This window comes from Teleopsis dalmanni, chromosome 2 (assembly GCF_002237135.1).
Source record: "Teleopsis dalmanni isolate 2A chromosome 2, ASM223713v2, whole genome shotgun sequence".
NCBI classification, from domain to species: domain Eukaryota; kingdom Metazoa; phylum Arthropoda; class Insecta; order Diptera; family Diopsidae; genus Teleopsis; species Teleopsis dalmanni.
The window spans coordinates 221,757,807-221,774,179 of record NC_051847.1 but is presented as its reverse complement, the minus strand read 5'-3'; the positions used below and the strand labels follow the sequence as shown (position 1 = coordinate 221,774,179).

The following is a 16,373-nucleotide window of genomic DNA, read 5'->3' as shown; positions in this document are numbered from 1 at the left end:
AGCTTTTTGTTGGAATTAATTATACTCAATAATATATTACTCAATTTTTCCATCAGCTACAGTTTGCTTTTAGAGTAGTTCTGATTACTCAACAGCCTTGGAAGAGTATCTATGGTAGTTTGTTTCGAGATTTAAATCATCATCCTTAGTTAATCGCTTATCAAAGGTTGTTTCATTTTTATAAATGCGGATCTAATATGAATTTATATTGGAGAATAAGTCTTAAATGATTAAATTTAAAACAGTAATTCGTTTTCATAAATAATTACAAATATCTATTATCAGTGATATGTATTATATATATGTCTTGTGTAACTTAGAATTTTTATAATGAATATTCATTAAAAGATTCAATTAAGTTTACTTTACTTTATTATAACTTTATCATCTCTTTTTTTGTTTTATTTTTTTTATATTCTTGGAATTAAATCTATAAATGCTATTTTCGTATCTCATATTTTTGAATCTAGTACTTAAATGTTAACCGAACATGTGAGTAAAAATGTAGAGATTGAAAGTGTTAAGTTTTCAAAGAATAAAAAAATATAAAAAGGAAAAATTTAAGTCACTAACTTCATAGGAGTCTATTTTACAATCAACATGATATAGCTTTCCATAATCAAATCGAGTGATCTGTCGATCTATTTAAGAATGTAGAATAAGATAATAAATATAAATAATAATAGGAATTTATATTGCGAGTGAAGCAGAGAACTGTGAAATTAATAAATTTAGTTATCGATGAGGTCGTAAACTTCTATACTAGTATATAAATACACTTCCTAGCCAAAAGCAAAGACAATAAAACACAAAATGCTACAGATATTCTCATCTTCTCCAACACATAGGCGTCATATAAAATATCATATAAAACAATTCTATATTATTTAGATAGCTGGATCAGGTTATTATTTTACTTAACTCACAAGCAATTACAGCTCTGAACTGTGATGGCGGTGATTACAAAGCTTTTTAAGTTGACGGTTGTCTTGAATATTACGCCAATAGGGACGATTATATATATTTTTAAATACTTAATAAATAGGAAGTAAAAATTAAAAATTGAACTGCATATCTTCACTATTTATTATATTTCACCTTATTAGTCCTGAATGGTGCAAAAGCTTGGCCAATTACCAACAGTGATGAGAAGGTGTAAGACGCATTCGAGAGAAAAATTTTTCGGAAGATCTATGGTCCCATACGCGTTGGCGACGAGTATCGAATTAGATGGAATGATGAGCTGTATGTGCTATACCGCGACATTGACATAGTTAAGCGCTTCGCTGGCTTGGTTATGTCGTGTTAATGGAAGAAAATGCTCCGGCTAGAAAGGTGTTTGATTCAGTATCCGCAGGTGGAAAACGCGGTAGAGGACGTCCTAATTTCGGTGGAAGGACCAGGTTACTTACAATTTGGGGGCGCCCGGTGTTACCAACTGACGATAGCAAGCAACTAATCGGGCTGACTGGCGGAGGCTACTTAATGCGGCCAAGGATGACTCACGTGTGTAATGGCCAACTAAGTAAGTCCTGCATACTATTGTTGATAAATGATATTAGAACTTATAATAACCGGTTAAAGAGGACCTTAATATTATAAATCTAAGTGAATGTTAAGTCAAAAAAAATACTAATATACTGCTAAAAAATAATTTAAAAAATCAATAACTTATTGAATTGTAATTAAACTATCTTTTTAAAGGACTCTTTTTTTTAACGTAACAATTTTTTTAACAAAAGGAATAATCATCTTGGTTAAGTTATTAATATTTTTTTTTAAATTATAATTTTACTCATTCCCGCTCCTCGTCTTTCCGTTCAATTTAATTTAAAAATTAAAATCTTCTAATTAATGCTGCAATCTAGAAATTCTCATTAAAATTGTGAGATAAAAATGAGAAAAGGCAAACGATAAAGGAAAATAACGCGCCCAAGCTACAGCAACCCCCAAAAACTAATGTCGCGTCATCTTTAATTCAATAATAAATTGAATTTATAAACGTTTCCAACTTGAAATCCCTTACCAAACAGCGAAGAAACTAACTGCAAACCCGCAAAATCAAGGGCGCGTATCTTCGCGTAAAAGTTTCATGCATAATCGGTGGATGCTACCAATAGACCATTTTATTTTGCGGTGACAACTTTTTCATAATTCAAGTGGAGGGTTTGCCGGAAGGTAAGCGTAAAATTCATACACACAAACACTTTTGCTTTTAAACGACTTTAACTGAAATTGAGTGAATATTCTAGGTTTTTATGTATTCATTGTAGATAAAAATTATAAAAGTTCGCTGCAAGTAGAACAATATGCGTACCCTGCGCCCTTAGATTCTCATATTTGCAGCGCCAAGCTGTAAAAAAAATTTATATAAACCAAAAACCCAAAAAAGAGCAATAGTTCTTCATGACATTATAATTGTAAGGAAGAAATTTTGGCAATATTTAAGGCCATGACGTTTGCGACACAGTTTATCATTATAGCAGGATTTCACGGCACGAGGGACTCTCTACGTATACGTATACGTATACGTATACGTCATACAACATTACGTTACGAGTAGCAAAGAGTTACCCTGCATTGTTGTTCTGCGTTTTCTTGTAGTGTTGTGTAGTGTGTGTGCGTACTAATGTTTACTAGTTTGAGTGTTTGAGTTCATGTGCTGCAGTAGCCATTGTGAAAAATTCACCAATCAATGACTGAAGCAGGGATGAATTGGGATTAGGGATGAAGTACGTGTGTGCGTGTGTATGTCTGCACTGCTTGTGTTCAAGGAAAGTAGGTAGAAATATATATGCTGCCATACATTTTGCAGTTTACTCAGACTGTTCAGATTTCCTTAAAATGTAAGCGCAGAGATTTGAGATATTCAGTTTGAGTTCAGATCTTGAGGTGAGCAGAACGCCTGTTTTTATGTTTTGGTGAATCTATCAATATTATTTTTCGTGTGTATATATATTTAACAATATTCGAAGAAAATTCGAAAGACTACTAATTTTTGAAAAAAAGAATAAAGTGCAAATTATATAAGAAAGTGAAAAACAATAACAAAAATGTCAAACTTTAATATGCATCCTCCGCAAACTTATTCACGTTTATTCCGTCCATGGGATACAAATAGAAATACCTCCACTGATTCAGATACAAATAATGAAAATAATATTAAAACTGAATGCAGTACAGCTGAAACGATGCCATGCGCAACTTCACAGAATCATTTTAGTATTCCTTATAATGGCAACGATAGCGACCGTGAGTGTGCTTCCAGTGATAGTAGTAAAAACAGCTATGAAGATGGGCTTAATAATAGTTTTGCGCAACAGCCGAATGAACAAAATAGTGTATTATACTCCATGGGAGAAGAGCCTTCATCTTCAGCTGAAAATTCATCGTACGGATATAGCTCACGGATATATGGCCCGACGTACGATCATCATCATCAGTTTCATCAAATGATGGCCAATACGCCAGTACACCATGAATTTTATTATGTCGCAGCTGCGGCCGCCGCAGCTGCCGCTGCAGTAAATGTCAACAATACTCTTCCTGTTCCAACTTCAACCCATCCACCATTACCACCAACTGGTACTCTTGGAGTGGAATATACTTTAAGTGTTATGGAACAAGAATATGCCCGAATTGTAGCTGAAGAGGCACAGCTTAAAGTTATGAATTCTAGAAAACAACGTCCGAAAAAATTTAAATGCCCACATTGCGATGTGGCGTTTTCCAATAATGGTCAATTGAAAGGACACATACGCATACATACCGGTAAGTTTGACAATTATAATTTATCGTGTCATAAAAGCTCTTAGACATACAAATTCTTAAAGTTGATTAAAAAATTTATTTTATTACTAAGTTTTTTATTTTATATTAAATTCAAATTAAAACAAATAAACTCTAATAATTTTTAATCCAAGTAAATAAAGTAAATATAAGTAAAAACTGTAATTATTGAAAAGATTGTCCTGTTCTGATTTTCTTAGTTTGCTAATATGTCGAATGATTTTTCATTTAAAATACATTTTTACAATTATGTATTCAAATTTTATTGCGAAGAGTTAATTTGTTTAACTACTTCAACATTAGTATATCTAGTATTTGTAATTTTTATTAAAACGAAATTTATTTCTTGTATTTTTAGGTGAAAGACCATTTAAATGCGATGTTGAAACATGTGGCAAAACCTTCACCCGAAATGAAGAGCTTACACGTCATAAACGCATACACACTGGCTTGCGTCCTTATCCTTGCACCGCTTGTGGCAAGAAATTCGGTCGCCGCGATCACCTGAAGAAACATATGAAAACTCACATGCCACAGGAACGTCACTTAGGTCCTGCAATATTTGTACCTATGTATCCTCCATATGTGTATGGATACTAGTAGATAAATACGATGATTGTCGCCTGCTCGCCGCACGTTCCTAACCACTGTATCAACAAAAAAACTTATATTGTAAAAGATTAAACAAAACTACTCTCAACTCTGTACCTGGTGCGCAAACAAAATATCGTAAATCTACCTATGCATAATATCTACCAATTGACAAACGGAGAAGTGGGCAGATAGATAATATGCTGCAACTCAATATGCATCTACGACTATTATGCAAATAATAAAATATTTATTTTAAAATGTATATTTACATATTTATCCTGAGAAACGTGTTTTTATAAAAAACTTATGAATCTGTGCATGAAACGCAGGCAATCAATATATAATGAAAAAACCTACAAGTACATTTGTGTAAATTGTTATATGCAAAATACCAGAAAGTGATATTTCTAACATAAGTGTATATAAACATATTTTTAATTTTAAGATGTATAGCATTAAGAATAAATATATATTTTTAGTGAAATATACAATATTTACAAAATAAATACAACATTGAATATATTTATAATAAACAAGAATTTTATATCTTTATATAAAAAAAATATTGTCTTTAAATTTTAAAGGAACAAAGTAGTAAAATAAAATATAGTATTAAGAGGTAAAATATTTTTTATATGTTCTATATACCTATAATATTTTTATCTATTCTCTAAGACCTGCTTAATATTGCAGGCCAATTTACCTAGTTCAGTACTGGAAAGAATTTTTAACACCTCGAAAGGGTTATTGCGAATTACTTACCTGCACTTGCAGTTGACCTACTCGATGATTGTCTGGAACCTTTACTGTAAAATTGTACAGCAAGGGCTAGGAGTTAACTCCTGTGGTTTAAAAATATTATTGCAATCTTTGTTTCTGTGTTCTTAATCCGCTACTTAACATTATTTTTTCGGGTTAATGATCATTATATGCTTAATCCCTTGGATTAAGAAATACGCGACGTAAATTATAGTTTCATCGTACGAATTCTACGATTTGCAATTGTGCAGGTACTTAGCAAGAGTTGTATCATTGTTTAAATAATAATATAATAGTATAATATAATAATAGCATAATATAGTAAAATAGTATAATAATTAAATAAAATTTATCGTTAAATATAATTTTGATATAACTATAAATTAATTAAATAATTATTATATTAAAAGATTATAAAACAATATCCATCCCTCAAAAAATATAGATATCATTATTAATTCATAATTGTTTAAAAACGTATTAATCTTATTATTAATTCTTCATATTGTGAGTATATTTATTAATATTTATTTGTCTATTTATCAAATATTTACTAGTAAGATTTTTTCATATATCGGCATCTATTTTAGGTGCTTATTTTTTCTTTATTTTAATTAAAGATCTTTTATTTTCTAGTCTTTTATATATTTTCTAGTATAATCCTACTTCGGTGACGTGCTCACACTATTTCAAGTATTAGTTCATTGATAAAAAATTATTATGTAAATAAACATATATTGCAATATCAAATAAAACTCTAAAGACTTGAAACCATTTCGAACCTATAATGAAGAGAAAAGATCTTGGAATTAATCAAGGTCACAAAGAAAATAAAATTCTAACATGTTTAATATACATTGTGTAAGCACCGGAAAATGACAAAATTAAGATTAGTACAAATGTCTACATATAAAGGAAGATTGTATGTCGGTATGCTAGATTATTTTTGAATATTGTCTAAAGCAGGTTGTTTAACTAGCTCACCTTTGGGCTCTGACGAAGGGTAAGAGAGGTAAGCATAGTGGTCCATTGTGATGCAAACGCTGAAGGAATCAAAATTATACTCTAGACGAATGTTTTCTGTATATTATCTTAAAAATCTTTTATCGGGCGATCCTCCTTTAGTTACACTCGCGATACCATACTTCCTTCCCATCAAAAAATGTGTTAAGAAATTTTTTATAGCTTAAGTTATGTAAAAATTTTTTGTATATTTTAAGATTTGTATTTATATATTTGTTATTTCATTTCAAATCATATGATCTTTATACATTTTACCGATCTAAATCATGCTTTATAATAAAAAAATTTTCAATTTCACTTACATTAAAATAATTTTGTCATATATTGAACATGCCATATTGTAACATAAGTTGCAATCGTGTAAATTGCAAACCCCTTCACTTCAGTTGCAATCAGTTCTCAACTTGTTTAAATATATACATTTAAATTAATGTATATTTCGCCAGCTAACAGCAGTAAAAAGATGGCGAAGGATGATAAAAAATAAGTTTCTGTGGGAATCATCTGAAAATACCTCTTCAATATTATTAGTAATTTAAGGATGCATATTAGGGTGCCATTAAGGTATATGGGCAATTTTTTTTTCGTAAAATCGGTTGACGGCACCCCCCAGATCGGTTCATTTTACTAAAAAAATAATCTGTGTAAAATTTTAGTTCAATTGGATAAATGGAAATGGTGCCCCAAGAGCCTCAAAGATTGAAAAATAACGATTTTTTCCATAAAATTCATCTTTGATTGCTTATATCTCCGACATATTTAATTTTACATAAAAACTGTCTTCTATAGATCTATTAAAAATAAACAATTTACTCATACAAAGTTTTTCTGTATTTCTAATAGTTATTGAATAAAAGCAAATACAAGCTAAAATCCCCCTATTAAATTTAGGTAAATTCAATGAATGAATTGTCTACTAAATTTGCTACAAATAAGTCCAATACTTATATAGATATATACATAAGTGAGTTTCTGTATTATTCATTGGAATGCGAAGTGAATTTTAATTCAAAGTGATTACATTAAAAAGTGTACAAGTCTGAAAGCCCAAATGTTGAACTATTTCAACGATTTCAGAAGTTTTGGCCGAAAATAAACGTTGATAAGTTTACAGTCGGCTTAGAAAATGAAAAAGTAAGAAAATCGTTAAATATGGATGATGTGTTACGAATTACAAGTTTCCTTTATAAGATTCGTAAGGATAACCAACCAAGAGATGATTATAAGGGACTTCTGGAACTTGCATTAATGTTTTTAGGAGAAAAGCCGAACTGTACCATAAAGTTTCGACCTTCTGGAGCTATACATCATGCAAGATGGATGGCGAAGGCCATGCATGTATTAAAAATATTTTTATTAAGGAAAGAGTTCAAATTATCTACAGAAGAAGAAAATGCTCTTTGTGGTATATGTATATTTATTACTAAAGTGTATGTTGAAGTATGGTTTAATGCTTTGTCATCAGTCAAAGCTTATTTTCAAGATTTTAATCTTCTTTCTATTCTCAGTCAATATCAAAAAATTGTATTTGGTATTTAAGATAAAGCTTGTTTATTTTGCTTTTTTGGATTTAAATATATCACCTGAGATAAAAAAAAGATGGTTTCAAATTTGAATATAGATAGTGATGACAAGGAAGTCAGGAGAGTATCAATAGATCGCGCAAAAATAACTGAAGGTAATAAGGATACTTTGCTCCAGCAACTTTAACTAAAATAATAAAAATTATGTCGGACAAATCTAGAATTAGTACTTTTTTATTATTAGAAAGATTAAATTTTGGAAATATTGAATTTTTTTTTAAATTTTTTAGAAATATTAAATTTTTTGTAAAGCTGAAGGGGACAATAACATTCACAGTACTTTCAAAGCTAGCAATCGGGTGACTTCAACTTATTTTTTGTTTTATTCAATAACTATTAGAAATGCACTTTGTATGAGTGAATTGTTTATTTTTAATAGATCTATAACTTTTGGGAAGACAGTTTTTATGTAAAATTAAATATGTCGGAGATATAAACAATCAAAGATGAATTTTATGGAAAAAATTGTTATTTTTCAATCTTTGAGGCTCTTGGGGCACCATTTCCACTTATCCAATTGAACTAAAATTTTACACAGATTACTTTTTTTAGTAAAATGAACCGATCTGGGGGGTGCCGCGGGCAATTTTCCAACTTTCGAAAATTAATGGCACCCTAATGCATATATTTTACTTTTGGAAGAGCTTTTTGTATTACAATAAAATTCACATGAAAAGATAGAAAAAACATTCTGAACGGAAGGCCAATTTTTATTTCAATGATAATATAAAAATTTTTTTGATACATACTTTTAATTCCTATTAGAAAATCAATGAGTTGAAATAAAATCATATAATACAAATATTCTATGAAACGTGCTCTATTATAGTTTTACTTTTGGTTACTTCAAATGTTAATTTAATTATCAAGAATAATTAATGATTTCAAATTGAAACCTTTTATACAAGAAATTTTGCAAGGTAAGGCCAGATAAATCCCCACATGAGCAAATTTGCCGACAAAGGGTTAACGTTTCATTCATGCTTAAATCGCATCATGCCGTCGAACATCAAAGACGAAAAATTAAACAAAGACATTGCAGTTGCAAGTGACAATTGATAGAAATGTATTAACTGAATAATTGTTCATATGTCAACCAAAATATTTCAGTTTCAATATGCTAAGTCACAAACGCAAGGATTTTGTATAAATTAAAAAAACAAATAGATTTTTGCAATATATTATCAAAAAGAATTAAACCCACACATTAGTTGTAATATTTAAACGCCTACGAAACTTACACAGCAAGAGTCTGGTTAAGGCTGTGATTATGGTTAAAAACGAAAACCTAAACAATTACAAAGAATTAAATAGAAATATGATAGTTTTTAATAAATTAATAAATAATAACGAATAAAAATAAGATTAAATAATACTAAATAATAATAATAATAAATAATAATAAATAAGACTCTGGTTAAGGCTGTGATTATGGTTAAAAACGAAAATTTAAACAATTACAAAGAATTAAATGAAAGTAGGATATATAAATTCAATGGTTAACTTAACAAGCATATTTACCTTTTAAACAACTCCGTACATATTAGATAAAAAAATTCAACTATATAAATTTTAAATTTTATAACATACATTGAGCGATATGGACTCTAATTATTTATAATATTAATAATAAAAAATATACCTGTTACATTATGTTAAATAATACATTTTCTCACAGTATAGCCAACAGTGATAGAATTGCTCAAGAACTTCACGTTCTATTGCCATTACTTATTTGACATTTAATGTCATTCATGGTCTATAAGTTACAATGAAAATCCTACTTTCTGTAGCCCTAAGTACACCTTGCAGTGCAGACACAAAGTCTCACAAAGTCTGTGTTAATTCAAAATTTGGCCAAACTCAATTTGACAAAAGAAATCCTGCAACACACTTTATAAAATTAATTTTTTAGAATCAAGAAAATATTGGTTTCAATAAACTGTGATTATTTGTTTTTTTTTTTTTGTCGATTTTTTTTTCGTTGACTTCCCTTTACAATAGGATGTTATACTCGGTTGATAGAGGCGTGCAAGCAACACCTACCTGTTATGGTGAATGTGAGAAGATTCCCAGACAGTGTGTCGTCTACTGCATTTTTTGTTGTCTCTAATTGTCCAGTTGATTCTTCACTGCAGGAGGTCTAACTATTATACAAAAATAAAGGACAATTCAAATACAAGTTCTTTGCGTAAATCAAATAATTCTGACTTTCGTCTAAAAACCCAAATCACTTTAAAGGGGGAAACTGTATCATTGGATTAATCTCAATTGTTACTTTTTCACTTCGTAATTGTAGTACTAATAACAGTTATAGACGTTAAGGTCTTTTCGAGTTTTAAAATTTATTGATTATCATTTGTCAGATGTGTGTTTTGTAATTCGAAAAGAAATTTTTGAAAAACTATAAAGTTTTTTATTGATAAATATCATAAAAAACAACATTTATCTAAAATGCATCGGGAGATGAAAACGTGATTCAATACTTCAGTTTACTCGGCAGACATCAAGACAATATTGCTGTCGCATTCAATGTGAATGATGTGTGTGGTTTGATGAACTACAAAATATATCCACAATAAATTATTATCAATAAAAGTATCAGTTATATATATTGTTAAACAACTATGATATAATAAGCATTCTATATGATTTTGAATGGATGATCTAAAAACTTTTTTAACCTATTAACTACAATATTAATTATATTTATTCAAAAAATAATTTAGCATGCACTTTGGACTTTTAATTCTTCTACATTTTGTTCGAATCGTCATTATAGTCTTTAAGTGAAATTTCTGAAAATTGACGAATTTCGAGTTGTGCCTCTTTTGAAAAGGATGTGAGAAATGACCAATCAGACCATTTCAAAAACAAACTAATTTAAAAAGAATGTGGATTAAAATAATAAATGTAAATGTACTCATTTATTTTGTGTGTAATTTGTTTAAATACAGCATCATTTTGACTACCTATCAAAGATCTCTGAAATGAGATGAAATCAATAATTCGGAGGAAAAAAAATTTCTAGTTTCAAATACTAAAATAAGATACATAATAAGATATGACAATCTAAGGGATCATTGCAGTAAGATTCATTCAAATGCGAGACAAACCAGACTCTCAGGCAAAATTAACATAATGCTGAGACAAATTATCTCTGCAAAGAAGTAGAAACAAACAATTATCATCATTTTCTTGCAAACAAATAGAAGTATTAACTTTTCACAGAACCATTTTAATTTAATTTGTCTACTCCAAGCTTTACATGAGAAACAAGTATAAAAAATTGACATACTAACATATATGGTCGCGGTACTTATGACAAAACAGTCAAACAACTACAAACTTGCTAGTATACAATGCTCAAGAGAATCCTAAACGCTCATTAGTAACATATATGAAAATAGTTAATATATTCTCAGACCTTCAAATTGATGCTGTTAAAAAATATATCAAGAACAAGGCATATAACGTACTCCATTTTCAAGATGCAGACTACCCCAATAACAGAAGAACGGTATCTGGATATCTGTCTGCTAACATACTGAACCTTATCTTGCAATTCTGATAAAACTCACTTAAATATGAACTTGCATCCACATTGAAGTCTAAATGTATTACAATTGAAGGGATTTTTTACAATTTGAAAAAACCCATTTCTTTTTTTTGTTTTCTTGAAATATGAATTTCTATTATTTATTTTAAAATATCAGCTAAAATAAATAAATTAAAAATTGTTTTCAAACATATGAGCAAATCGCTTGAAATTTTAGAAATTGAAAAATTCATTGCTTAATCACCCGATTTATCATATATTTTTATGATAATTGTAAATTATCTTAAATACAACATTATAGATACCAAAACTCGACCTATTATAAATATTCTACATATGCAAGAGATTACTTTATCAAAAAGCGGAAGAAGAGAAAAGAATCCCTTGCAAAGTAAACACGTAAATGCGCGGTAGAATTCTCGCTGATCGACGACTGTCTCAACACAAAAGCAGATTGCGCATTACCGTACACGACCGAAAAATGTGGCATCTGGATTAGCTCGCATTTACAGTGGCATTAGTGATGTTTAGGAGAATATTAGTGTTTATCTTCTTGTCTACTCAAAGATAGTCAATCAACTTTCCACTTATTAGGAGTATTAATGCGGATAAACGCACCGTTTAGCGATTTCTGGGCATACCCACTTATCCGAAAAGGCGAAAAATCCAACAATGCAAATTAAAGAATTGGAAGTATTTAAGCAAACAATAAAATTACCCATGATTAACAAAGATTTATTTTGGTTTTTTTTAAATCATAATCTGTGGAAAATATAATAGAAACACATTAATTAGGAAGACGACAAAGCAAATAAAGTAATTTCAATGGACATATTGTTACTGCACAAATACTACCGAAAACTTTATAAAATTTTTACATGATATTTTTCACATGTTTATTTAATAACTAAATATCCATTGTTTATTTGAAACTATTACATCTATATCTACTTATAACTGATATAATTATATGGTATCAGAACTTATTCTGTAAATGCCTATAATACAAAATGTTTGCATGCTTACGCTTCTGCTACCAAGACGCTCTATTCTTTTTAATAGCATAAAGCTGGGGTTGTTGAAATACCACCTGAAGAGGTTAAATCTACACTAACACCTCAACAAGATAGATCTGTCTCAAGAAAAAGAATGTCCTCTCTACTTAAAACTATTAAGAGTTTATGCCACGTTATTTATAAAGTCAGGCTTTATTGTGTGACAGGAGATTTATGCTGTAACGATAGCTTGTGTTCCCTTGTGATTTTAGGAGCTCCTTACTCGCGGACGTTTAATGCTTAATTCGAAAGGAAAATTGTTTTCCGTACACTTAGGGTCAATGATTGCACAAAAGATCGATTATGCTGACTATATTTCATTCTACTGGGGGCGTATATTTTTATCTACTAAGTAATCTAAGTAATGAAGTTTTCAAGCATTTTGTTTAATTTGTGTCACTTTATTTAACTATGAGAAGGCTATTTTCATAGCGAATTTCATAGATTTCGGCATTCCTATTATGCAAATATTCACGAAAATATATAATTTAAGTATAATTTAAGTTTTTAGAGAAATTTTTGTGTTTTACCATTTTGGGGACTATATAGTATATATATATTTTTTACAGCATTTCAATTCTGATCCTTATTGACTCAGAAGATTCAGTCTGGAATTGCTTACAAAATGCTGCTATCTTAATGGAAGTCTCAAAAAATGATTTCTTCACTTATACTTCCTATAAAACGCAATCAAATAAATGAACTTTTTTAATGATTTGTAAAAATATATTACTAACGTTGGTTAAGAAAGAAGAATGAAGCCAAACAAATGTAGAACAAAAGTCGCTATTAATTGTTGCCAAAACAAGAAGAAATCAAATCAGACGGGGTAAATCTAACAATTAGTTCATCTTAAAATATTAGTGTCTGTTATCTTATATCTATGAAGTAATTTGCAAAGTCGATTAATAAAATATTCTACTACTTTGATACATGTAAGATAATCAAACTAATATTATTTCTTGTTTGTATCGATCGATACTTTTTTATCATTACTTTCTAATGACATTATCAATTTCATACGGCATGCTGGTACTCTTTTATTATCAAGAAAATATCTTTCAATCTATTTATTTTTATAGTTGATTTTTATTGACTAAGCGTCACTATTTTTGACCTTTTGAGAATCCTATCAACAAAAGGATTTACTTTACATATTATTTTATTGGAACTGACAGAACATTTGAAAGGTATGTTGCGTTGCACGCTCTCTAAATGTACATATACGAGTATATGTAACTCAATTAATTTGAATCTTAGCCACACAAGTTGAAGATTTGCATTCTCAAGATCAAAACTACAAAGCATGTAATTTTTATTTCTTTTTTTTACAATCAAAAATATATATATAGACTTTTTTTAAATAATAAAAGCATTTCTTGAAACCGCAAACAAATGTTTAACGAAGAATTGCACATTAAAATGGGACAACTCCAGACAGTATGGCTACATATCAATAATATGTATAGAAAGCATTTCACCCATAAATTTTACAATCAAAAGAACTTGTCACCTCTAAAATGTTTGCTTTCCCTGGATGCGCAAACTCTCCACACACACAATGGCCTGTTTGTTCGCAAAAAAACTATTCTTTCACCAACGAGTATCCGCAATTTAATTGCGTTCACTTGAAGGGGATGAAATTTCTCCATTTTATTATTTTATTTTATTTCATTATTTCACTGGTAGGGAATATATATTAAATTGGCTTTCCTGGCTCTCACAATTCAATTGTCATTCAATATTTTTATAATTGCAGAGTCCAACATAGACATTCTTGGTATATTTCATTCTTTAGTTGATGTCAAAAGTTTCTTTAACGTAAGAATGAAAACATTTCAATCTTCGCCAATTGGACTGCTTCGTGTGTGGCGAAATAACAGATCATTTCGGTGTTGTGTGTTGTTGCGAAATTTGGGTTAGCAAAGACCACCTTCTGAGGTCTTGTTTTTAGTTATTATATTGCTTGAAGGAAAAGTGGATAGTATGGCACAAAGAAATTTATCACAAGAACATACAATTTCTTTATATCAGTTTGGTTTAAGATACAGGTTCATCCATGACAGATTTATTATTTCTATTGGATAATATTGAGATACAGTGTGAATAAAAAGGTTTTGGGTATGCGAGAGGAGATTTTTAATTTAACTGTTGCTATTTTTATGTTAAAAATTATTTTTTTATTTGTAAACATTAATGTATTATTTATAAATGAAATTAACAATTAATAAATAATTAATAAAATAAATTTAAATATTATATATGATTGTCAATTGCCAAAAAGATTAATTGAGTCTTTACGGTTTAAATGTCGAATCAGACTTTAATAACTCAAAAGATTTGTGGTTTCATTGTTCTCATGCCAATGAAGAAAATTGGAGGTAAGGATCTAAAGATTGTCTTATTTCTTCAACGGCTATATTTACCTTGAGATTGCGCTTTTTTATTTTTAAGTACATTATATATACACTATAAAAGCTGTTTTTCTTTTAAATAAATGTATATAAGAGTCTTTTATGAATCATGAGATTCACTAAAACAGTTGAATATATTAATTCTATATATTTCCCGTTGTAAATGTATAAAAAGGGATATCATGAGTTATAATGTCGGTGGTATCAATGAACCATCAAGTCTTATGACTTTGAAATTTGCAAAACTATGATAGTTTATTAAATTTTAAACTAATGGCATTATTATGAAAAAATCTAGTTTTAAGAGAAAATAAAATTTATAATATGTAATAAGTAATTCATTTAGAAATTTATAATTTTATTTAACAGTAGGTGGTACAATATATTATGCAAAATGTTAGTGGAACAGATATTTATGACTGCGGTCAAACTAATAAATACAAAATAAACTATATCCTGTGCTGTGTGCTTAGGTGTTGTGATATCCCGTGACGTTTTCCCATCAAAATTAGTAAACAATTTAATCTAATGATGACATAATTTGTCCATACCAAAACTTAACTGCTTACGATCAATAAAGATCACAGTTGTCATTTGTCGACACAGAACTGCAAAATGTAATTGAAAGGAAGGCAGTAAAAGGAAGACTTCCTCTATATTTGCAAAACAATAAAATAGGCTGAATAGGAAAGAAACAGGAAGAAAGAAAATATCATTGTGATCGTTTTTATGTATGCACTATTCTTTTTGGTTGTTCGAAGACCAACTCAATTTGAAGAATAATGCAGTTGATTGGCTTGTTAGGCAAAATGCCAGATTAGAGATTACTTTTTTATGTCTTAATAGATTTTTTATAACTTGCAAACGACATGTGAGTTCCACTTCCTTATGAAACAAATAAAAATATTCCATTGAATTGAATCACAAAAAAATGAATAATGAATAATTGATTGAAATTAAATGAGGATACTATTTTGACACATTTTATTAATACAAAAAGTTAATATGAAAAGATTCCTGATTCCTTGAAAGCATTTTCCCAAATAGCATGTGCTCTAAGTAAGAAATTTCAAACTCTCTATGGAATTCAAAGTAATTGGTCTTACAGTTGATACTCTTTACAATATTTATATCATTATAAAGTTTCTGTTTAAGCACTAATCTTAGAGTATGGATAACCTTAGAGTATGGGTACTAATGGACATACCTTAAGGTATTCCTATATAAATTACTTAAGTCACATCAGAAAATGCTAAGCATCAAAATTATTATTATTATTATTATGGATAGGATATGCATGCACTGCGATCTGAAAGATTTTTTGTGCAGCCTTTCGCTCAATCTGTCCAATTCCAAACTTTTAAAGAATTTTGTCACAATTGTTGCCCGTATTTAAGCAAGGTGTTCAGTGCTGAAAACTGCACTGCCTAGATAGTTAAGTCTGTGTTTTGCCACAGTTGGGCAGACACATAGAACGTGTTTTGCTGTTTCCTGTTGCTCTTGACAGAGTCGGCAGGAAACATTTTTTGCTAGACAAATCTAGACAAATCTACAGTGGCCTACTAGCAATTCCGTATTTTGATATCTGTTCTGCTTA

At 29.4% G+C, this 16,373-nt stretch overlaps 1 protein-coding gene across 1 annotated transcript; it reads left to right on the top strand.

Annotated features, from left to right (window-relative positions):
- The first annotated feature begins 3,053 nt into the window (after positions 1 to 3,053).
- On the top strand, positions 3,054 to 4,413 carry LOC119676801 (transcription factor Sp5-like). Its single transcript, XM_038088059.1, has 2 exons — positions 3,054 to 3,771; positions 4,148 to 4,413. Exons 1-2 carry the CDS (start codon positions 3,054 to 3,056, stop codon positions 4,387 to 4,389), a joined length of 960 nt encoding a protein of 319 aa, XP_037943987.1. The 3' UTR covers positions 4,390 to 4,413.
- Positions 4,414 to 16,373: the final 11,960 nt, after the last annotated feature.

Coding starts and splice junctions, on each gene's coding strand:
- LOC119676801 (XM_038088059.1), top strand. CDS start 3,054: ATGTCAAACTTTAATATGCATCCTCCGCAAACTTATTCACGTTTATTC. Junction 3,772..4,147: donor ACACATACGCATACATACCG/GTAAGTTTGACA, acceptor TTGTATTTTTAG/GTGAAAGACCATTTAAATGC.